This window comes from Amphiura filiformis, chromosome 5 (assembly GCF_039555335.1).
Source record: "Amphiura filiformis chromosome 5, Afil_fr2py, whole genome shotgun sequence".
NCBI lineage: Eukaryota > Metazoa > Echinodermata > Ophiuroidea > Amphilepidida > Amphiuridae > Amphiura > Amphiura filiformis.
In genome coordinates, this window is record NC_092632.1 from 41,789,374 (window position 1) to 41,815,018 (window position 25,645).

A 25,645-nucleotide genomic window follows, 5' to 3' on the forward strand; every position below is an offset into this window, starting at 1 on the left:
TACTGTTAATATTTTATTTTATTTTTAAGCTAAATACTGATTGGATATGTTAAACTGGTTAATAGCAACTGTTTTCATTAAAGCACAGTAAGCACTTATCCTTGTTAAATCATTGTCTCATCATTCAACTAAAAATATGGCTGAAGAACAGTACACTATCGTGACTATCTTGTCCTGTTAAATCGTTTCCATTAGCTGATTTGTCATAGAGTCGTTGCTCTCTAGAACTGACATTGCCCGGCAGCATATCTTCACGCAAGGAGATGTCAACAAGATCTTGAAGAGGATACCGAGTCGGATGCTCTAAGATCACATCCTTGACGTCCGTTCAAGAACCGTCAACTAACCCAGTTAGTTCGTAATGGCTGCACAAAGACTGCTTCAACCCTGACGATTGAGAGGCAAAATGCCTATATTATTCCTCTAGCGAATAATCGCTTGATTCGGGTTGATTATCCCGCCAGAGACCACGAGCTACTACGAAAATCCCTGCTGAGCCGAAGCTATCGTCAACAGTATTTTCAATGGGCCAGAGATCACTCTCGTTTACTACCACGACAATAGGATTACGTTGTCTTCAGTGATGAGGTTAGATTTAAAGTCTACTGTCACGATGGTAGCATCAGAGCCAATGAGCTTTACAATGAACAGTGCATAGTGCACTGCATACTGCTTCGAGAACAAGGAGGTATGATGGCATCACCATGCATGTGGGGTGCTTTCCATGCAGATTAAAAATCGGACTCGATCGGCAGGCAATCTCCATCAACAATTGAAGACGTCGTCGGGTAGGGCGTAGACTGAGAGTAGGTGCACCTAAGTCGGCGTTCCTCTTCAGGATCTTGTTCATGACAGCTTTCCGCAGTGAACATGGTGAAGCGATCATGACGACTCTATAACAAACGCTTGCGTCCAATTGGCGAATCATCTTTTATTTTTCATTATAGTAGCTGAATGCAGTGGCGTAACTAGGGGGGGAGATGGCAACGTGCCCCGGGCGCCACCCTTAGGAGGACGCCAAATTGACCAATTCAGCATCGGTTCTGCGCCCCTCCAAGCGATGAAAGTCAAAATTTTCAGCACAAAATCAATTGAAAGAACATTTTAAGACCGATATTCAACTTCTAGTAACCAAAATTAATTACTGGTAGGCCTTATTTGTCCAAAATTTCGCGCGCTCCGCTCCAATTTCAGGAATTGGGGGCGGGGGCATTATATCCTTAGCTCTGGGCGCCACAACCCCTAGCTACGCCACTGCCCGTGTCTAAGATATTCTCGGGTGGGGGTAGGGGCGCCAATTTTATTTCTTGCCCCAGGCGCGCTACCAACCCTAGTTACGCCACTGGCTGAATGTCTCCGGTTGAAACATCGAGACAGTTAGGCAGTGTCTGAAACCTTTTGAAAAGGCAAATCCCTGGTAGTGTGTCCCTTAAACCATGTAAACTGCTCCTGTCAATTGGCTTTTGATATAGGGCATTAACTTAAACTAAACGAGAATCAGGTGACAGAACTCCTGACACCAGACGCATTATCAGTGGCTTAGCCAGGGTGGAAGGGGACAGAGTGCCCTCCCGCCTCCCCACACACACTCCCGAATTTTTCCAGCTAAAATGGGAACGGCAAAGAGTAAAGTCATTAAAATGACTAAATCACGCCACGCCCCTACCAGTGCAGGGGAAACTAGAGAGAGAAAGGAGGGAGAGACAGGGAGGGAGGGAGAGAGCTGAATCCGTTATCCGTACATGCCAATAAGATATGCAGTTTTATACGAAATACTCGTATATTATCAGTATGCCCGTAGATCCAATCGTTGAAGTTGACAATATTTGAAGCAGTAAGGGACTTCTCGAAGTATGCACGAAAAGCGCCCATTATAAGCAGTAAACTGTTAATTGGTCATGTAAAATAAAACAACAATAAACGGGCCAAGTCGGAAATGGCTGTACAACACGTTTCTTGTATTGCGTGCACACAACCTAAAATTCAAACCTGCTTTTTGTCGGTATCGCGCGCCTCAGAATAACCGATTTAGTCTAGTCGGGGGTCTTCCTGATTGAAGGTTTACGGGGATGTGCCAGTTTGGGGGTACTTACTTGCTTACTTATCCTCTTGTCAGCTTGCGGGACATAAGGCCACAACAAGTTCCTCCATCCAGTTCTGTCTTTAGTCCTTTTCTCTGCCTCAGCCTATGATAACTTTAGTTTCTTGAGTTCTGCTGCCACTGTTCTCCTCCAAGTTGTTTTTGGTCTTCCCCTGTTTCGTTTCCCTTGAGGTGTCCAGTAAAGTGCTGTTTTGGGGATGTTGTTTTGAGTCATTCTGAGCACATGACCTAACCACCTGAAACGTCTTTGGGTTATTTCTTGAACCATGTGTTTTGAGTTTGTCTTTCTGTGAAGATTTTCATTTGATATGACGATGGGCCAGAAGATTTTACAAATTTTTCTTTAACATCAAATGCTGAGAGTTTGTTCATGTCTGCCTTTGTGACACGCCAGCATTCTGAGCCATAAAGAAGAATTGATTTAACATTGCTGTTGTCATGGTTGTAAAGTTTGATTTTGGTTTTTAAACTGTGTTATTTTTAGTTTCAAATTGGACGAAGTTTACAGAAAGCATTTCTTGCCTTTGTTACGAGTCGTACTTACTCAAGGCCAAAATCACCTTTTACCCAAATTCACAACACAAATACGCTGTTTGATTAAGCTAACAAAATCTAAGTATTTAATTGAAAGTAGGATATGATTGGTACAATATATGACAACAAATGCATAAACAATACAATCAAATATAGTCACTCTTTTAACTAATTAGTACTTAGCCAACATTCTTTGTCTTGATGGTAATAGAGTTCTTGCAATGTTCTGGACGGCTGATGTATATATCCTTATTCACTTGTCCTGCAAAAAATACACTTGCATTTATAGATATCCTTGCGTATAAAATCACAACACAAAAATGGTGCTGCTTTCTCCAAATATTTATCTCCTTGCGCTGCTTTCTCCAAACTTAACACCTTGCGCAGTTCACCAAACACTTAACTTCTTGCGCCGTTCTCTATCTCCAAATTGGTGCTATTTTCACCTTTCACACAATTTCTTCAGGAAGCAGGACTGCGTTGCAGTTGTCCCCACTTATATTGACAGATGTGTTGATTCAATAAACCAGACTTCAGAAAGTCGACAGAAGAATATAATTTCCTTTCTTGGAAGGGTTACGCCAAACTAGATCTTCTCCGACAACACTGGCAGGCAGTAGTACATTGACTACATAAAATATTTCTGGTTCGCAATTTCCTTTCTTTGAAGGAAATGGACTGTAAGCACATTAGCTAATTGCCCAGTACAACACTCAACTGTGAAGAATTATGTTTACATTTTCTTATAATACCAAGCACTGGCAAAAACCCATTCTATTAATAGCCAATTACTTCCTTCACCTTATGCTGCAGTCTAGGAAATTCCCAAGTCGTAATTATAACATTAAGCTTTCACATGACATCACTTCCTGAGGGGAATCCCGTGACATCACTTTCTGAGGGGAATCCCATATGATGTCATCTTCACTTTACAATCTCAGGGGAATTCCCACATGATCCAAAATTAGAAATGATTCAATTTGTTTTGATCAAGTTGATGCAAGAAAGGGGAATCCCTAAAATGTCTCATGAAATAGATTTTAATTGTAAACAAAGATAAATCATCAAATTAAATTACTCAGGGCACATCACACCTAGCTGATTCTTGATTTAATGTCTATGGTTGTGGCGGTTGTGGCTTCTTCTGTATAGGCCTACTGATTACACTTCCCAAATATACGTGAATTTCCCAACTTATTCCAGGTTTGCATTGTCGACATGTCCAATTCGATTGGCTCTTGGTGGGTGCTGTTGATTTTCATAACTTGAGTTTTCTTGGCATTTACAGATGAACCAATTTGTTTTCCAAAACAACAAAGTCTATCAGTTTTCTCTTGAATATGATCAAGCTTAGAAGACAGCAAAGTCATCAGCGAAGTCTAAAACAGAGTCCATTGAATGCCTTTTGGTTGATCATGTTTTGTATTTCTCATGATCCAGTTTATTGCTGCAAGGAACATAATTGGGGAAAGTATATATCCCTGACGAACTCCTGGCTGAACAGGGAACCAATCAGAGAGTAAGTTGTCCAAAATTATGCTGCATTCAAAATTATCATAAAATTTGCGAATGAGGCTGATGGATATATGAAATCATAACTATCTACTAAAGATAGCTGGTTGCTCTGTGAAGTCATTGCTATCTACTGATGTTAGCTGATGGCTGTGTGAAATCATTTCTATTATACTGAAGATAGCTGATGGCTATGATAAGTTATTAATATCTGCTGAATGTAGCTGATGACTATTATGAAGTCATTGCTATCTACTGAAGATAGCTGAGCTGATGGCTATAAGAAATAATCAGCTATCTACTGAAGATAGCTGATGACTATGTGAAGTCATTGCTATCTACTGATGTTAGCTGATGGCTCTCTGAAGTGAAGTCATTACTATCTACTGAAGATAGCTGATGGCTATGATAAGTAATTACTATCTACTGAATATAGCTGATGGCTAAGTTAAGTCATTGATATTTTTTTTTGTTAGCTGATGGCTCTGTGGAGTCATTGCTATCTACTGAAGATAGTTATTGCTATATAGTCTGCACAATAAGTAACGCAGCTGTTATAAACACGCCCATAGCTTCAGAACTAATAATTGTTTTCACAATATTTCAACATAAAAAGAAGGATGATTTATTTACGCGCATTTTGATACCCAATTTGTCAAATTTTGTTCAATATTAACAATGCAGCAGTGTTTTGAAAGAAAAATACCAGAATTTAAAAGTTACAGCTATTTGTATTGATTTGAAGTAAGCGCGAAGATAGTGGATGGCTTTACGTGTCACAGTGCTGGCATTAGAGCCATTGATCGCTGTAAACTGCAACTTTTAAATTCGGGTATTTTTCTGTAAAACCACTACGGTGTTGTTAATATTGAACGACATTTGACAAATGGGGTATCAAAATGCGTGTAAATAAATCATCCTTCTCTCCATGTTAAAATATTGTGAAAACAATTTATTAGATCTGAATCTATAGGCGTATTTATTACAGCTGCGTTACTTTTTGTGGAGACTATACTTAGAAAAGCTGACATTTATTTAAATTCATTAATATCTACTTATGCTGATGGCTATGTGATGTGAAGACAGTGCTACCAAATGAAGATAGCTGACTGCTCTCTGTGAAGTCATTACTATCTAGTGAAGATAACTGATGGCTATATGAAGTCAGTGCTATATCAAATGAAAATTGCCGATTGCTCTGCAAAATCATTACTATCTACTGAAGATAGCTGTTTGGCTATGTAAAGCCAGTGCTATACCTACTGAAGATAGCCCGTGTTATCTGCTGAAGATAGCCAGTGCTATCTATTGAAGATAGCTGATTGCTCTGTGAAGTCATTGCAAACTACTAAAGATAGCTGGTTACTCTGTGAAGTCGTTGCTATCCATTACCTGATGGCTATGTAAAGTCATTTCTATTTACTGAACTACTAAAGATAGCTTGCTCTGTGAAGCCATTGCTATCTACAGAGGTTACCTGATGGCTATGTGATGTCATTTCTATTTTCTGAAGGTAGCTGATAGCTCTGTGAAGTAATTGCTATTTTGGTGAAGATATGATTATTGTATGAAGCTATCTACTAAAGGTAGCTGATGGCTATGTGATGTCAGTGCTACCTACTGATATTAGCGGATGGCTTTGTCTATCTGCTGAAGATAGGTGATCTATTATGTGAAGTCATTTGCTATCTACTGAAGATAGCTAACGGCTATATATGTAAAGTTAATGCTATATACTGGGGTTATCTGATGGCTCTGTGAAGTTATTGCTATCTACTAAAGGGAAAAAGGAAATTTCGCCTCCCTACGTCTCCTACATGCTGAACTCCCGGCTGAACTGCTAAATATAGTGCCCACCCACCCACCACGTATCTATACTAAAGGGAAACAGCATACTTCGCTTCCCTGAAATTTCGCCCCTATATGCTGAACTGCTAAATAAATTGCCCACCGCCGTATTAGTTAGGGTTAGGGTTTAGGGTTAGGGACTTAGGGTAATGGGTTAGGGTTTTCAGAGGGTAGGCAAAGGGGGGTACCAACTTTTAAAGGGGGAAAACTTTGAAAAATAGGCTAAAAAGTAAAAAAAAAAAAAGGGGGCCCTAAAATCTTAAATATCAGGGCGGCCAGCATCCTACAGGGGGAGGGAAGACTAGAGGGGGGAAAGACTTCTCACGGGGGAGAGGGGAACTGCCACTGTATGAGACCTAAATTTACTCATGATCCCCCCTAATTATTTATAGCTTCGTAAAATGACCTAAAATTCATCTAGTACAATCAAAATGATGGTTTCATTTCATTGCTATAGATTTCAGAAATGTCCCCTGGAAATAATACTAAAAGTTTACCAAAATATAAACGGATTTGTTGTTGCTAAAAAGTTGGATTTTCACCCCGTAATAGTAGTATAAATAGAGAGTGTTAGACCCAAGCTGGTAAGAAAAACGGTCCCTGGTTTAATAGGGCTTTCACGTGCTCTCACAACCCATTCCTTAAAAAACATACTGTCAAAACCCAATGGCGTACGGATACCGTCCAACCCTAAACTATGCCAAAGCACCGTAAATTATACAGCCTAGGCCTATATCATACCACCAAACCCATAGATTAATAAATAAACCAAACCCAAAGGACTTTACTAGAGGGCGCAACATGATTCAACAACGACAGATTCAGCCTGGACAGATTCGGAAAAAAAGAACCTATAATTCGGAATAGAGATCACGGTGACACATTTCGGAATAAAGAACCTTTTTAAGATTTCCGAATGGAGAACCTTTTTTTTCATATTTGGAATACAGAACCTTATTTCATATTCGGAATAGAGAACACGGTGACTTATTTCGGAATAAAGAACCTTTTTTCGTTTTCGGAATAGAACCTTTTTCATATTCGGAATAGAGAACCTTTTCTGTTTTCGGAATAGAGAACCTTCGCAATAGAGAACCTTTTTAATTTTCGGAATAGTGAACCTTCGGAATAGGGAACCTTCGGAATAACGAACCTTCGGAATAGCGAACTTCGCCCCAAGAAAGACCCTTGATTTAGACTGTTCGCAACTACAAAAGACGCCTCTCCATGTTTACAGCTCCAAAAGATCATGAGGTGGCCTTCTAAACAATGATGAGACCCATTATGATAGACACTAAGAGCTAGACATGATTCTTCCAGGAGAGGAATGTGAAAAATACAACAAAAATGGCCTCAGTTCATGATCTAAAAATGCATTTCTGTGCATAGTTAAACATGAAAAGTGGTGCCTTTTATTTTTTTTTAATTTTGAATGTGGACCTTCCCCAACCGCAACTGCTAGCCATGCAGCAGTACCGTAAAATGGGGTAACTTTGGGCACTTTCTGTTTTTAAACCACTGCTTCCAAACAAAACCAATTATATTTCTAATTATCTCTTTTTTATGATATTAGGGTTCCCTTCCACACCTTGAAGTTGAAAAAAATTTTAATAATTTTGTAACGGTGCCCTAGGGGTTAAAAATAGCCTGACCAAAGTTACCACGCATTTGGGGCAACTTTGGTCAGAGTAAAATACATTCCATGAAGGAAAAAAAATCAAAAAAATTGATCTTCGCTGTATTTTCGCAAGTTGTTGTTTTTTGTGACATTTGACCCCTTGTAAAACTAAATCAAGCACACATCATTGCTCACAAACATCGATTTTATTTTTTCTGAAAAAAATGTAAAAAAATGCTAATTTTTGGTCAAAAATCCTGACATGAGCGACTATTATTTCTTCCAAATATATTCCTCAACAAATTGCCACCAATGACTAAAAACAATATTGCTGTACGAAAATATGACCATTTAAAAAAATATTTTGACCGACCAAAGTTACCCCGCTGACCGAAGTTACCCCATTTTACGGTACTCCCGGGTCAACATCCCGATAAATAAATTGGAAAAAAGAAAGAAAAAAAAACTCCTGAAAAAAGAAGACTAAATGGAGGGGCTATCTTTTAGAGGCCTTTGCACGGGGCCTTTGTTTCCCAGCTTTGTTTATGCTAGAGGTCATTTAGTCCAAGATTTAGTGGTGTGCGCCCTGGATTTTCCTTTCACTCGATGCGGATAATTTTATACATACATTTTTTTCACGAAATTGGTTCCAAATAACCTTAATTAACGTGCCCTGAGGTAGCACAAGGAGGAACATCGTATCTGTAGGCTTGCTAGTATGATCCCAGGGTAACGATCAGTGCGGTGTAACGAGTTGGTGACAGTCACAGTAAGTAAGCTTACAATTTACCTTAGTAATGTGTAGGCCAGTTACGTTGTAGTAACTACAAATTTCGAACGTTTGAGGACTTGTTCTCAAGTTGTAGAAGGTGCCATAGGGTGTCTACAGTGTTAATTATTTCCATTATAAATGTCGCAAAATATTAATATTGACAATAATTAACAACCTGTTTCACCTCTCCATATATTCATACATTGCTCACGTGTGTTTTCATATCATATTTTGTGGTGAAAAATGATTACAAATGTGTAATTAAATTTGCATTCATTTTTGGAGCAACGATTTCTTCGTACCGACGCCGACGGCTATGCCTAAGCAGGGCTGTCAACTCTCACGCATTGGCCGTGAGTCTCACGCGATTGGGTCACTTTCTCACGGTCTCACGCCAAGGTAGTATAATCTCACGCCTAGGTAGTAAATCTCACATAAAAAGCTGGAAAATGAGTAAAATCTCACGCATCGTCATGAATAATTTGTTGCTCAAATAATCATGGTACAAAATGAACATTGGAGTTGGCAAATCCCGGTACGCCTCTGTCTCACGCCAAGCAATTCCAAAAAGTTGACAGCCCTGTGCCTAAGTGTGTATGTGAATGCACATTAAACACATACAAACACATACACAGCACCTGTTGGAACTCCCCGTCGGAGCGGGGAGTTTCAATTATTGGAACTGTGTGTAGGCCTATAATTATACTAGTATCATGGTATATTGAACTAGGCTTATTTCTGTTGCAAGGTTCCTGTTATGAATAACCATCGTATACAGATTATAAGTAGGGATAACCATCAAAATTTCATGTTGCCCCTATTGCTACAAAAGATTGTTTTCTGGATAGAACTCATCAACAGAAGTATTTTGGTGGTTAAATGGTCAAAATCGGACAAAACTTTTGAATTATGAATTTTCAAAGTTTCCCATTCTGACCGGTCATTGGAGCGAAATAAAATGACAAGGTCCAAAAATAGCAATTGGGAGCAAAATTGGCATAAGCATATGGTCGAATCCAACGAAAAGTGTACACGGCATGTTCAGGGCCATAACTTAAAGGTATTAATCAATTGACATTCGTTTTTTGTATTGTGTTTATTCGCCTTGATCATACGCTTCGCGCCATATATAATAAGACCCCCTTCTGTGAATAACTTAGACACAGAGACCCCAAAACATGCTATTTTTACCCATTTTTTCAAAACATTTCTTAAAGTATTTTTAAAAACATCTAAATCAGTTATGAAACGAAGTCATTGGATTGAATCTAAATTGATTTCCTGAAAGGTGTGGATTCATAGATTGCCTGTTCAATTTTTCACATATTTGTACATAATTATGAATTTTTGTGATAATTTTTTGAGTGGTATTTTTTACATTACCTACTGAATACAATTTTTCATAGCACTAGATATATCTTTAAAAATGGAAATCACTAATAAATGCATAATTGATACAAGCTTTGATATGTCCAATACTGAAATGCATTGCATTCGGACATCTTTATTATTGTGTTTAGCTGCCAGAAATTCTAAATGGCACAAAGGTAGGTTTGGTAAAAATATGCATTACCTCCGAATACATGTTAAAAGCTGTGCTATTTCCACAAAGTGCGAGAATAGTAAACAATAGTTAAGCAATAGGTGCAGGGTAATACACTCTTTATTTCTACCAAGTTTCAATAACCTGTGTTTAAATATTTCTGAGATGTCAACAATAAAAGCAAGTATGCGTAGGTAAATTTCGGTAACCGAATGTAACCTACGAATACACTTTGACATCATGACAGTATTGTGAAACACCGCCATTCATGCCAATGCCCATATTGGTACATAACGAAGGCCTGTATGTTTGCTATCAAATCATATGTCAATGAAAGTTATGAATTCACATACATGCCCACCATGCAAAACTGAATACTGGCTTAATTGGTGACAAATATGTACTGAAATAGACGACGGTCTGCTCATTTGAAAGAAAAATCAGATTCAAAGAAGATTAGAAGGGGATAAATACTTGGATTTGTCAACTGTCATATGTGCTTCATTTTAAATGTTTACTGACCTTCTGGTTTCTTAGTAATTTGTGTCCAAATTGATTTATTCGAAGGTAACTTTTGACGTTTTCGCTAAGGTTACCTACGAATACCATGGAAAAAACGACTGTTCTCATTGTCTCATGATCTAGACAACACATTGATGGACCCTGGTATAAAGCTATTTGTAGTTGCCCTCAAACGAAAGGCCACAAGGCGTAACTGACTCCAAGATGGACTTCACAAGTCTGCAATAACGGTTTTAAGCGATTTGTGTGCAATTAAGCAAATTAAAGTCACTTTAGTGCCTTTGTTTCTTACTTCAATCCTCTTTCAACCGCTCTTGAACCGACATTATTAATACATGATAGGGTCTAAAGTATCAATAAACGCATATAAAGAAAATAATACATTCAAAGTGCTTTATAAACTGAAGTTTTGATTGCGATATCTACCAAAAGTCTAATTCTTACCTACAAATACTGAAATGTTACTTACGAATACAGCATAATACATGACATGTGTAATGAAGTGTCCCTACCAATGGAAATTAATTGTCAAAAACTTTAAGCGGTACCCCAGGACACTATTATTACCCATATACTGACTCATTCAACAATTATTTATTATGTAAAATTGCTGATTAACTACTTGTATATCAAAATGAAGTGGTCAAAATCTTGCTAAAAGCATCAAAACTTTTTGATCTAAGGTAATAGCATTTATTCATTTGGACGTACCATCTGAAAGAGATCTAAAACTACCATTTTATTAATTCATTACCATAATAGCAAAATTTAAACCTATAAACTCAATATAGATATTGTTAAATCGCTCATGCTACCTACGAATACCTGGGTTTCTTCACCTTTTCATTGTATAAAGCGTTAGGTGTATGCGTATAATTCCTAATATTCTTGAAAACATATATCATACTCGTTCTTATACAATGTGTAAATTGATTCATACTCATTTGATAAATAAAATACAGAAACTGACCTAAACTTCATTTTCAAAAATAAACTAGCATAAATTGACTATCATGCGCGTATTTTATGGGGGGCTTTAGGCGAATAGCCGGGAAAAAAGGGGCGAAAAAGAGAAAAGAAAAAAGAAAAAAAAGGAAAGAAGGAAGAGAAAAGAAAGAAAGAAAGAAAGAGGAAAAAAAGAAAGAAAGAAAGAAAAAAGAAAGAGAAAAAGAAAGAGAAAAAGAAGAAAGAAAGAGAAAAGAAAGAAAGAGAAAAGAGGAAAGAAAGAAAGGAAAGAGGAAAGAGGAAAGAAAGAAAGAAAGAAAGAAAGAAAGAAAGAAAGAAAGAAAGAAAGAAAGAAAGAAAGAAAGAAAGAAAGAAAGAAAGAAAGAAAGAAAGAAAGAAAGAAAGAAAGAAAGAAAGAAAGAAAGAAAGAAAGAAAGAAAGAAAGAAAGAAAGAAAGAAAGAAAGAAAGAAAGAAAGAAAGAAAGAAAGAAAGAAAGAAAGAAAGAAAGAAGGAAAGAAAGAAAGAAAGAAGGAAAAAAGACCAAAAAAACGGCCTGAGTTATGGGTGGGGCGGCACATACAAGGAGGCTCCTTGTAATCAGCACTGAGAAGAAAAGATGAGGGATAGGGGCTGCTTGTAGGGCGGCACATATCAAGTACGGGATGTAACCAGTCAGGAGAAAAGGGGAGATAGAGCTGCTTGTAGCCAACCAACCATGATGTAGAGATAGAGGCGGAACATACCAGGAATGCAGATAGAGGGCGGCTTGTAGCCAACCAACCTTGATAGAGAGATAGAGGCGGCACATACCAGGAATGCAGATAGAGGGGGCTTGCAGCCAACCAACCATGATAGAGAGATAGAGGCGGCACATACCAGGAATGCAGACTGAGGGTGGCTTGTAACCATGATAGAGAGATAGAGGCGGCACATACCAGGAATGCAGATAGAGGCGACTTGTAGCCAACCAACCATGATAGAGAGATAGAGGCGGTACATACCAGGAATGCAGACAGAGGGCGCGGCGGCTTGTACCAACCAACCATAATAGAGAGATAGAGGGGCGGTACATACCAGGAATGCAGATAGAGGTCGACTTGTAGCCAACCAACCATGAGGGCGGCCTGTAGAGAGGCGGCGAGAGGGGCGGCACATACCAGGAATGCAGAGAGAGGGCGGCTTGTAGCCAACCAACCATGATAGAGAGATAAAGGGCGGCACATCCAGGAACGCAGATAGAGGCGGCTTGTAGCCAACCAACCATGATAGAGAAATAGAGGAGCGGTACATACCAGGAGTGCAGATAGAGGTGCTTGTAGCCAACTAACCATGATAGAGAGATAGAGGCGGCACATACCAGGAATGCAGAGAGAGGGCGGCTTGTAGCCAACCAACCATGATAGAGAGATAGGGGCGGCACATACCAGGAATGCAGATAGAGGGCGGCTTGTAGCCAACCAACCATGATAGAGAAATAGAGGAGCGGTACATACCAGGAGTGCAGATAGAGGGCGGCTTGTAGCCAACTAACCATGATAGAGAGATAGAGGGGCGGCACATACCAGGAATGCAGAGAGAGGGCGGCTTGTAGCCAACCAACCATGATAGAGAGATAGAGAGGCGGCACATACCAGGAATGCAGACTGAGGGTGGCTTGTAACCATGATAGAGAGATAGAGGGGCGGCACATACCAGGAATGCAGATAGAGGGGGGCTTGTAGCCAACCAACCATGATAGAGAGATAGAGGCGGTACATACCAGGAATGCAGACAGAGGTATGCAAGCGGCTTGTACCAACCAACCATAATAGAGAGATAGAGGGGCGGTACATACCAGGAATGCAGATAGAGGTCGGCTTGTAGCCAACCAACCATGATAGAGGGCGGCACATACCAGGAATGCAGAGAGAGGGCGGCTTGTAGCCAACCAACCATGATAAAGAGATAGAGGGGTCCGCACATACCAGCAATGGCAGATAGAGGGCGGCTTGTAGCCAACCAACCATGATAGAGAAATAGAGGAGCGGTACATACCAGGAGTGCAGATAGAGGGCGGCTTGTAGCCAACTAACCATGATAGAGAGATAGAGGGGCGGCACATACCAGGAATGCAGAGAGAGGCGTGCTTGTAGCCAACCAACCATGATAGAGAGATAGAGGCGGCACATACCAGGAATGCAGACAGAGGGCGGCCTGTAGCCAACCAACTATGATAGAGAGATAGAGGCGGCACATACCAGGAATGCAAATAGAGGTGACTTGTAGCCAACCAACCATGATAGAGAGATAGAGGGTAGGCGGTACATACCAGGAAGGCAAATAGAGGTGACTTGTAGCCAACCAACCATGATATAGAGATAGAGGGGCGGCACATGCCAGGAATGCAGATGAGAGGCGGCTTGTAGCCAACCAACTATGATAGAGAGATCTAGGGGCGGCACATACAAGGAATGCAGACAGAGGGTGGCTTGTAGCCAACCAACCATGATAGAGAGATAGAGAGGCACATACCAGGAATGCAGATAGAGGCGACTTGTAGCCAACCAACCATGATAGAGAGATAGGAGGGGCGGTACATACCAGGAATGCAGATAGAGGCGGCTTGTAGCCAACCAACCATGATAGAGAGATAGAGGCGGCACATACCAGGAATGCAGAGAGAGGCTGACTTGTAGCCAACCAACCATGATAGAGAGATAGAGGCGGCACATACCAGGAATGCAGATAGAGGCGACTTGTAGCCAACCAACTATGATAGAGAGATAGAGGCGGCACATACCAGGAATGCAGATAGAGGGCGGCTTGTAGCCAACCAACCATGATAGAGAGATAGAGGGGTGGCACATACCAGGAATGCAGATAGAGGCGGCTTGTAGCCAACCAACCATGATAGAGAGATAGAGGCGGCACATACCAGGGACGCAGATAGAGGGCGGCTTGTAGGGTGGCAGATAGAGAGAAGTGGCTTGTAGGGCGGAACAAACCAGAAGGATGGTTTGTAAGTGAGACACACTCCAGGAGGACCAGTCATGCGATCACAGATGGAGAGAGAGGCGGCACATACCACAACTGCAGGGATATATAGAGAGGAGGCTTGTAGGGCGGCATAAACCAGGAGGGTGACTTGTAACCAGCCAGGAGAAAAATAGATGGATAGAGGGGTGATTGAAAGGTGGCAGATATAGAAGGTATATAAGGCATAATTATATATTGGCGCTTGTTGAAATAATTCACTATTTCAAGAATAAGACTTATTTTGCTATTTGGTGACGATAAGCGCAAGTTTTAGTTGCTTTTTAACATGTAAAACTAATCAAGAAATTAGCTGAACGCTAGAGTAAAACCTTTTTTGCCATGAAGCGGTTATTTAAGGTTAGCAACTATTTTAAAACTTGCATTGATCAATTCATAGCGAGTGTGTCACAGATATCACAGATATACGTTTGTTGGTCCTGTGGTTCTTGAGTTATGTTGTAAAGAAGGCTAAAACAACAAAACTTTTGTAGAATGTACATAACTCATTAACAACAATAAAAAAACGTGTGTCAGTCATCCATAAAGGGCGGCACATGGTCAACTTGTAACCAAGATAAAAGAGGGGGTGGAAATGTACAACAAGTCTAATATGCCTACAGGGTAACCTCACAAGGAGGGCGACTTGCAGGCGCGTAGCAAGCTGGGGAGACAGGGTGGCCGAAGTCCATGGGCCCCAAGGGTTCAGGGCCCTGAGCACAAAAGCGAAAATTAAATAAGGCCTTAAGGGCTGATAATGAAGAGTAGGGCCAGATTTACCATTGGGCCAGATGGGCCCCGAGTCCAGGGCACCCAAAATAACAGCTTTTTGGCCAAATTGGGGCAAAATTGTAAAATTTTCCGCGCTTCGCGCGCACAAATAGCAACATTCATGTTGATCTGTGGCTAAAATAGTCTATAATGTTAAACGTAAACCATAACTTGGCCACTGACTTGAGTGCATATGCCTTCCTCGAAACATGAGTTGGGGGCCTCCAAATTTGGCCTGGTCCAAGGGCCCCATATAGGGTTAATCCCGCCCTGGTTAAAAGGGCCCGTACTGTTCCTTGTCCATGGGCCCCTGATGCTCTTACTACGCCCCTGGCGACTTGTGTGGTGGCACATGCAAGGAAGGCGGTTTGTAACCAGGACAAAAGTAGAGGGGGAGAGAAAAACACTTGTTGGTCATCTATAGGGCGGCACATCGTGACTTGTAACCAGGGAAAAGAGGGGGTGAAAAGGTAGATCACACTTTTTGACTATATGGGCCTGCACTACATGGAAGGTGGCTTGTGGGGCAGCACACAGAAGTATGAGGGATTTTTTTGGGGGGCGGCACATATACAAGGAAGTCGGCTTGTAACAAGGACAAAAAGTAAACTGGGGAGAAAAATGCTTATCAGCTACCTATTTGAAGGGCCGCAAATGTTGGCTTGTAACCAAGAGAAGAGGGGGGCGGCGGAAACGTACAACAGACGTTATAAATATAGGTGAAGGAGGACGGCTTGTGAGGTGACACATACAAGGAGGGCGACTTGTAACCAGGACAAAAGAACAGGGAGGGGGGAGAGAAAAGCTTGTCAGTCACATATAAATGGCGGCACGTCGTGATTCTTAGTGGAAAACGGTATATCACGCTGTTTATCTATGGGCCTGCACTGTGACACATAGAAGGAGGGTGGCTTGTGGGCGGCACTACATAAAAGTAAGGTGGCTTATAGGGCGGCACATACAAGGAAGATAGCTTATAACCAGGAATAAAGCAGATGAAGAAGAGAAAATCGCATATATATGGTGGCTTTCAACAGTTGTGTAACGACAGGGCAGAGGGGGCACGTTCCTGAGCGCCACCCTTAGGGGCGCCGAATTGACCAATTCAACATCGATTCTGCGCCCCTCCTGGCGATAAAAGTCAAAATTTTCATGACGCAGCAGCAAGCATCTGAACACAAATTAATTGGAAAGATCAATTGACGATATTCAACTTCATTATAACCAAAATTAATGAGTGATAGTGATAGGTCCTATTTGTTTCAAGGATTGGGGAGGGCTCCATTGTGTATCCTTAGCCCTGGGCGCCAAACCCCCTATCTATGCCACTGGCTTTCAACTAGCACTGAGAGAAGAGGGAGGAGAGGAAAATTAACGCCATGCATGATCATTCCTTAACTAAGGGAGACAACAGGAACTTGCCGCCCTGCGTTGGTTCAGCGCCTCTTTAATTGATTTTGAGCCAGCGTCCAAGCAGTGAAAATCTAAATTTCAACAAAACTAATCATTATGAAAGATTGTTTTACGGCCGGCAAAATTCAGAGGGTCAGAAAAAAACCGAATAAACGCATGATCAGATACATTGCCCCCTCGATGGATTTTGAGCCCCTTCCAAGCAGTAAAAATCAAAATTATTTGCGGCGCTTGAGCTTAATTTCAACAAAACTGATTATTTTGCTTTGATCATTAAAACTAAGAGAGTAAAAAAGGAACGTGCAGCCGGTGTTGGAATCAGCACCCGTCGGTGGATTTTGAGCACCTTCCATGATGCAAGCGGCAAAAATGTCCTTATGAAAGACTAATCCTTATGAAAGACAGTTTTTTTTTATCCAAAATTTTCAGAGGGTAACAACAATCATATAGCCCCGTGCCATTAGCGTTGCATGGAAGTCAATTATATTTTGTCATATAAACCTAATAAGTGCCTTTTATTCCACTTCTGTTTAGCTTCAATCATGGTAATTTTTCTGGCGCTTGAGCGCATTTGTACCATAAACTAATTTTGTCACTGAAAGGCTCTGGATTCACTGTACTTCAAGAAATTTTCCAACCCACCAAAAAAGAAATCTACGACACTGTCCATAGAGCAGGGTGGCAAGTCAGTACCCTCCCTGTTCATTCGAGAGAAATGTTGTGACAATTTATGATTTGCATCTTCCTTTTGGTATATTTTAGACCCAAACTTAAGCCAAACATTTTGGAACATTTAGTATTAAAATGCCAGATTGGATCGCGCTTCTCGCGCATTTATCTCGGCAAACCCATTCTGTGAGTAGATCTGTGAGACGCCCCATTGGAAATCCTTTTTTTTTTTCATCTCAAACTTGAACACAATCACGAATCTCAAAAAGCAGAGTCATAATTCCATCCTTTCTATTATGTAAATCATTAATATGAGTGCTATATGCAGCTCCTCTGATGCCTGTAATAAGCATAAAACTCATGAGCTGGATCAAAACACCGGACTAAATTTACCAAATGTTGTAAACCGCCTATACATCTTCCTTTGGCACAATTGTCCTCAATTGTGTTCATTTTAGCATTGAAACTGCAATTTTTTTGCAAGGCCTGCAAGCACTTGTCCCGGTAATGTTCTCTTAGTAGGCCTAGTAAATCAGTGGGATGATTTAGGAATTTGCCCCTGGCTCGGTGACTCGATCATGCCGATACATCCCTTTTTAATTTTAGCTTTGAAATAGCAAATTTCTGCTGCCTTCTGTGCACTTTTTCAAAATTTCCGGTAAAGGAATTATGGGGACAGCTTGGAAAAAAACTTGGGTTAGAGATGTGGGGATGGGTGTCTTCTATTTGATGGGCCAGAGGTGGCACTCATGTTGGGCAGGGACCAGCAAAAGGACATCATTCCTCAGATAACCAACCCCCTGTGAATGAATAAACAAGTGAAAAGCAAAATTTTTCAACTTCGGAGGGAGAACATCCACCCTCAGACTTGTCAGACATCCCCTGCATATGGTTAAACAAGTGAAAAATGATGCATCAGATGGCTCCAATTTGGACCTTTATTAATTTTGGCAAAATTGTACAATTTCGGAGGGAGGACATCCACGCTCAGACACCACTTCCCCTGCGTATGGTTAAACAAGTAAAAACGATGCACCAAACGGGTTCAATTTGGACCTTCATTTAGCAAAATTTTCCTACTTGGCAGGGGGAACATCCCCCTCAGACACCTTCCCCCCTGGTTCAAGAAGTAAAAAAAATTATACCCCAGATGGCTTCAATTTGGAACTTCATTTGGCATAATTGTCCAACTTCGGAGGGGGGATCCTCCTCAGACACTCCCTGCTATTGGGTAAACAACTTTGAAATTATACATCAAATGACTTCAATTTGGACCTTTAATTGGCAAAATTTTCCAACTTCGGAGGAGGGGAAATATCTCCCTCAGACACCCCTCCAGCTTATGGATAAACAAGTAAAAAGTGATGCACCAAACGGTTTCAATTTGGACCCTCATTTGCAACATTTTATGAGGGGGAACATCTCTCAGACACCCCTTGCCTGTGGATAAACAAGTGAAAAATGATGCACAAAATGGCTTCAATTTGGACCATTATTTACCAAAACTTTCCAACTTCTGAGCAGACAACCTCCTACGAATAGATAAACAAGTGGCTGTTTTCTCTTCTCTTTAGAACACAGAATCAGTTTTGGTCCACGAATTGCTTCATTTGGGCCTTCATTTTCACTTTTTCTAAGTATAATTTTACAATATAATAGTGTCAAAATCGTCCACCAAATGGGGTTTTTTTTTTTCAAATTCTTAGGAGGTAACATTCCCCTCAGACTTCCCAAATAATCGCTGTGTGTGGTGTGTGTGTGTGTGGGGGGGGGGTAGGGCGGCATCCTGTATCTTTTCTCCAGGGCGGCACAAACCATCTCAGCCCCCCGGGGTAAGGGCCTTCTAGATACGCCACTGACTATGGTCATATTGATCGCGTTATTAAAATAAAAACAAATATTTTCTGGTTGAGTTAGCATTTTCCTGACACCCTGTGGTCTACATTACAAAAAAAAAGCGTTAATGGGAATATTCCATTTGTTTTAGGTTGATTAGTATTGCGATAGTGAAAGCATCCTAGTGGTATTCAGTAGGTAACATTGGGTTTTGATATCACATTTACTATCACACGTCCTGGATTTATTTTTCAAGATTAGTAATGGCACTTTTGGTTCCTATAAGGCCAATATGTCATCAATCAATGGGCAAAAGGAAAAAATTGTGGAGACATTTTATTTCGGACTTTTATTTTTGGCCCGTGGACACTTTTTGGTTGGATTCGACCATATATTTACCTTTATATATTTCTTTATTTTAACATATATGCAAACATGAAACAAGCATATTGTGAAAGTATCAAAGGGGTTTCTTGTGAAATGGCATTTTACTAGTCAATGGCATAAATTATTTTTTCAAACTCAAGGCATTGAAATTATGCATTTAGAGAACATTTGCCAAAAATCATCCAAGATGGCCGATATGGCACAAAATCAAAATTGCACTAAGTCCAGGTGAACTTTTTTTATAAAAAAAAAAAATTTCAATGTTATTGGGTTTAATATGACCAATTAGTAGGTGTATGCAAACAAAATCTTCAGTGTCATTGAAGGTCATTGACTCATTCACAACAATAGAGGTTAAATCCACTTCACTCATCATGCTCATGTGTGACTTCTAACAAAAGGTGCTGGTTCCCATAGTATTCTTCATTCAAACCAATTCAATGCATGACCTCGGAGTCACCTGCATGACTTTCGCAGTCTATTTTGAAACAGTTATATGTCTGCACATTCAGGTACTTCTTTTGAAAGTTCTAAACAAGGTATAGCCAGCAGCAAGTTGTAGATGGTATAGGCCTAAATATAAGAAAATGTTTAGGGTTGAAATCAGGTGAAAAATACATCGAATAAGCACCTAAACTTCACATTTATGTTCAGAAAGGTGTCTTCTTAGCATGATTCGGAAGGAGTATGGAAATTCTAAAGGGAAGCTGGTGATTTAATTTGTAACTCGAGATCTACTTGTTCAATTTTTTTTTTTTTTTACAGAGGGTATGATAGAGGTATTACTGGCAACTCTGCCAAATTACAGCTCAGTAGACCACGTTTTTCACCTGAAATTATTGACATGAATATTTTGTGCCATTCTTGAGCAGTGCTGAACTCAGCCACTGGCAATTAAACGCACTGTGGTGATGGACCAATTTTGACTCGCACTTACAGAAAAATGAAATAAGTTGTGTTGCTGTAATTTGCAAGATAGTTACAAAATATAATTGGCATTCACTTCCCCAATTTTTACAGAAAAATATTGAAAAATAAAAGAATGAGATCAATTTAGAAATGTCTGTGCAAGCAGTGCACAGTTGAGCTCCCTGCATGTCTATATATGGGAGCGTTCTAATCAAGTTGATGGTTCATTGGTCATCCCTATTATAAGGCAGCATGTGAATTTTGTATTGGGGCTGATTACTCGGTCTACGCGTATACGTATATGTACGACGCGACGTCAAGGCAAGGGTGTGCATATGACCTTGATGGAAAATAATACGTGCTGGACGCTTTATAGTCATTAAAAGGAATACTGCAAAAAATTAATTTCTCTCCCAGTCAGTCCCAACAAGTAATACACGTTCATAAAACTTTTAAATAACAAAAAATGCAACATACACTCATACAGGAATTGCATGGGTGAGTTATTTATTATTTATCAGATTTTTATCATATGTCAGTAGCCTGAAGAGGGGGAAAGCTACCGTAATGCCCCCCCCCCCAAGTGGCAGACATGTCACCGCCCTGCTGTGCTGTTGGCCGCCATTCTGATCGCTGTGATATTCCCCACCCCCGTCCTCGATTTCAATTTCAGAATAGCCCCAAATGAAGGTGTGTTTGTTTTGTTTTTTTGCTTATTGGTGGGCCAGTGCCCCGGGGGGTTGCTCAGTACAAATGACCATGTACAGGGACGTGCCGCAAACATGGGTACGGTAGCATTTTCAGCCTTCTGGTATATCAATGACCCCCTTTTTAGGCAAATTTTGGTATATGGATGGGTCCTTCTTTCAAAATTTCTCTATTTTTTCGGAAAATTGCCCAATTTTGCCTCAATCTAGCCAAAATTTGGGGGGAAATTTATATTACATGTAACTAAGGCAATTGATGGGACCAAATTTCTTGAAAAATTGCTATATTGATGGGTCCACATTCAAATTCTCAGCGGGACACCCCTACCAAAACCAAACTTGAGATTTTTAGGGGGTACAATCCCCCTTGCAAACATTTTGGGGGTGTGTCCCCAGTAGCGTAGCCAGCGGGGGGGGCAGGGGGGGCAGAGTACCCTGACAAAAAATGAAAGAAAAAAGTGCCCTCTGACAAAAAAATAAAAGGGAAAATCAGGAGGGCAAAGGAAAAGAAAAGGGCAAGGAGCCATTTTCACCGAAATTCAGCCCGAAAATACACAATTTTTCTGCGCTACGCGCGTATATAGCAGAGGTTAAGCCCTTTCCATCCTGATAATGGGCGAAAATAGTGTAAAATACCAATTTTGTGCGTGCTACGTGCGCACATCGCCCCAATAAAGCCTTTTGTCTCTATGTATTGTATGATGCAACTGTAATTTTTTTCGTCTGTGCCCCAAATTTTTTATTTTGCCCCCTGACCAAAAAAAAAGCTGGCTACGCCCTGTGTGTCCCCACCCCTTCTGTCGCTGTGTCCACTGTATCAATTTTAATTTGATGAAATTAATTATTTGTTATTTTATTCTTTATTTTCTACACAGATTAAGAAAGGAAACTAACTCAAAGCCAAAGATGTATAAGCCATACATGTGCACGTTTTGTGGAGTATACTTGGACTCCCTAGACAAGCTGAGACGCCACAGTGAAAAGCACAGAGCCAAGTATCTGAACACACGCACAGGTATCTTCACACTGAAATGTTTTACATTTTATAACTCCAGCAAACATATGCAAACCTTCTACAAGAGAAAGAAGAAACTCGCAATGTTGTACAACTTTTTCCGACCTGCAACTGACGGAGCAGTGATTGATGGAAACTTTCAAAATGAAAAGGTTTACCAATGCAAAGTATGTTTGAAAACGTATTTACAACCTCTTCAGCTGTCCACACATGTATTGCAGGATCACCTTTATAACGGTGAATACATGTGTACATTTTGCAAAACATATTTTCCTGATGGAATTTCACTGGATGATCACGTTAAAATTCACACAAGTGGAAGGCCGTTCCAGTGTCACTATTGTGAGAAGAGTTTCAAACGTAGCTTTGACCGTAAAAGACACATGTTGATCCACACAAGAGTAGCAGAATTTCAGTGTGATTTTTGTCCTAAAGTTTGTCTTAGGAAACAGGATTTGAAAGTGCACTTGAGATCACATACAGATGAAAAACCATATCAGTGTGAATTTTGTCAGAAAGGTTTTGGCGATAAGGGACATCTGACAAAACATATCCGAGTCCACACCAAAGAGAAACCTTACGAATGTCAAATCTGCTCCAAAACATTCTCCGTCAATTACAATCTTACAACTCACATGCGAACTCATCTCACCAATCAAATGTACCCGTGTCCACTCTGCGAGAAACGCTACACAACCAATGGTAGTTTGAGGAAACACATTCAGACTCATTCCGCAGAGAAACCACACCAGTGTGAAATCTGTCAGAAATCATTTCCTCTATTCAGCTATTTGAAGACGCACATGAAAACGCACTCGGATGAGAAGAATTATCAGTGTGAGATTTGTGAGGCACGGTTTGCGCGGAATGGACATTTGAAACAACACATGCGTGTGCACTCAAAAGTGAAACCTTTTCACTGTGATTATTGTCCAAAAAACTTTAGGAGTAACGATCAACTCACCCTGCATCGACGTACACATACTCATGAAAAGCCGTTCGAGTGTGATTTCTGTAACAAATCATTTACTGTTAGTTCCAACTTGAAATCTCATCTTAGAACTCATACAAAAGAAAAACCCTTCCAATGTGAACTATGCCAGAAATGCTTCTCACACAGCAACACTTTAAAACAACATGTCCAGAGGCACTCCAATTTAAAACCCTTCCAATGTGACATCTGCTTGAAATTCTTTGCACGCAATGACAGTCTTGCTGTTCATTTAAAACCCACTCAAAAGAAAAACCTTATCATTGCCAATTCTGTGGAAAATCATTCCCTATCCAAAGTCGACTCAAAATCCACCTCAGAAATCACACAATGGATAAACCCTACAAATGTGATTTGTGCCAGAAATCCTTTGCAGTAAAAAGTACATTGACCAAGCATGTGTGGACTCACAATAGAGAAGAGGAGGAGGAGTTTCGGTGTAAAATTTGCCAGAAAAGTTGTCGGGACAACTTTAAGCTTTCCGTCCACATTCGAACTTATCATACGTAAAGAGAGACCCTACAAGTGTAACTATTGCACAAAACTTACATCGTGAATAGTGATTTGACTAAACATACCCTTAAATTTCATCCTAAAGAATCCTCAAGCCATAATTGCTCATATTGTGAAGAACAGTTCAAAAATGAAACAAGTTTGATGGTACATATTGAGAAACAGCACACAATCACAAATTATGTGAAATTGTCAGATTTTACAGAAACATAAGTGTATCAATTCTGCTTTATCACATCATATGTGGATGTAATGTGATCTCACAATATGTCACCATGATATTTTAGGTAGTTATTGTGAACTTTGGGAGTGTTAGCTTAGGTTATGAATAATTGTCATGGTTATGTTGAAAATTAATCCTGCAATAAAAAGCCCATACAGTACAAGTATTGAGTTTACAATGTATTAGTCCAATATGATGCTGAAGTCATAATATGTTTAGATAAAAGAAACCCACTCAATAGGAATATATTATACTTCTAGGGTTGATTCATGATCACCTGAGCAGGTCAACTAGAGTTTGTTTGAGTCCTCCAGAACACAGAGAGTACAATTAATACATATATATTAATTTGCTGCACCTAAACATTTCAGATTTACTAAGTGTTTATATTTACTACTAGGTGTTTGTACTCCTTGCCTTGCATTCTGGAGGCCAAACTTGTTGACCTGCTGACCTCTCATATTAAAACCACCATACAAGTAGGATATTACAATAAGGCCTGATGCCTTTTTTTTCCTAGGCATGGACTTTTATCATGTATTCTATTGTCGTAAAACCTAAAAGTCACTATAAACATATATAAATTCTAGTTACGATGGGTTTTGGATTTGCAAAGTTTTGTAAATGTTACTGAAATCAAACCCAGGGCAGTTGTAGTTGTAAAATATTGTATAGCATTTGCAGGGTAAGTGACAAGCAACTTCTAATTTATATATTTTTACAATGTAAAATATTTATTTTAAAATAATGTATAGTGCAAAGAATATCCATTATATGTCTAAACCTTAAAAAACAACTAGTTATTTATTTTATTTTAAATACAACTCAAAAACTATATATCATTTTGTTTGAAATACGTATGTAGCATTTTGCTATGTGATACCAGCTAAAATATGCCCCATCTAGGAACCTTATCTGGAGTTTATATTAAAGCTAAATCCAAGATACAAATGAATCGGGAGCACTAAGCACACGACATAAATCAAAATTACAGACCACCAGTTTTGTGCATACATAAATGTATCAGTTGGAAGAAGACATACATTTTTGGACATGTAAACTTTAAGAATAGTGCAAAGATAAATATCCATCATACAATGTAGATCTTTCTAAACCTTAAAAAAACAACTCATTGCAGATAGGCCTACATGTTTAATGTGTAATATATTTAACATTAAGAATTTGGCATGCACTTAAGAAATAAAACTGGGAAGTATAAAACATGTCTTGACTATTATTATGGCTTTCCTTTATCAATGTGTATGGCAAGCATGGGCGTCAATGACCCATTTTTCATTCTTTTCAGACACTTTATGGCAATTCAGACCAATTGCCCCCCCCCCCAACATTTCAAGCTGGATTGGCGCTTATGATGGCAAGTGTTTATAAACTTGGATTTTTTTTTCCTTTTTCAGTTTTCACACACAATCCAAAGGTCCACATGCTTTTTCTTAATTAGAACTATATATAGTCAATCTTCACTGAGCCATGGGTTTTCTAGAAATGTAAGTTTCAAAAATTTTTGAAGCTTGTAATTACTTATAATCTAAGCTGCGCCTGTCATTTAGAATCATTTTCTTTGATGTGACTCCAGAACCAAGGGCTGATCCAAGGGGGAGGTAACTTCAAAATGAAATTGATACCAGTTTTGAAACATTGTGTAAGGCTGAGATTTTCACATTCTGTGAGAAAAAAATAGGATATTTTGTAGATCTGATTTAGGCGGTCATTGGGTAAAAATATAATTTTACCAAAAAAAACAAGGTCTGCCTTACAGGAGCTTGAAATGTTGCATGTAGTTAC

At 39.7% G+C, this 25,645-nt stretch overlaps 1 protein-coding gene across 2 annotated transcripts; it reads left to right on the forward strand.

Annotated features, from left to right (window-relative positions):
• The first annotated feature begins 8,183 nt into the window (after positions 1–8,183).
• LOC140153140 (uncharacterized) lies at positions 8,184–25,050 on the forward strand. Of its 2 annotated transcripts, none has more exons than XM_072175785.1 (2): positions 8,184–8,386; positions 21,976–25,050. In XM_072175785.1, exon 2 carries the CDS (start codon positions 22,007–22,009, stop codon positions 23,483–23,485), a length of 1,479 nt encoding a protein of 492 aa, XP_072031886.1. In that variant the 5' UTR covers positions 8,184–8,386; positions 21,976–22,006; the 3' UTR covers positions 23,486–25,050. The 2 variants fall into 2 exon arrangements, with proteins under 2 accessions (XP_072031886.1, XP_072031885.1); XM_072175784.1 differs by having other exon boundaries at positions 8,184–8,382.
• Positions 25,051–25,645: the final 595 nt, after the last annotated feature.

Coding starts and splice junctions, on each gene's coding strand:
- LOC140153140 (XM_072175785.1), top strand. CDS start 22,007: ATGTATAAGCCATACATGTGCACGTTTTGTGGAGTATACTTGGACTCC.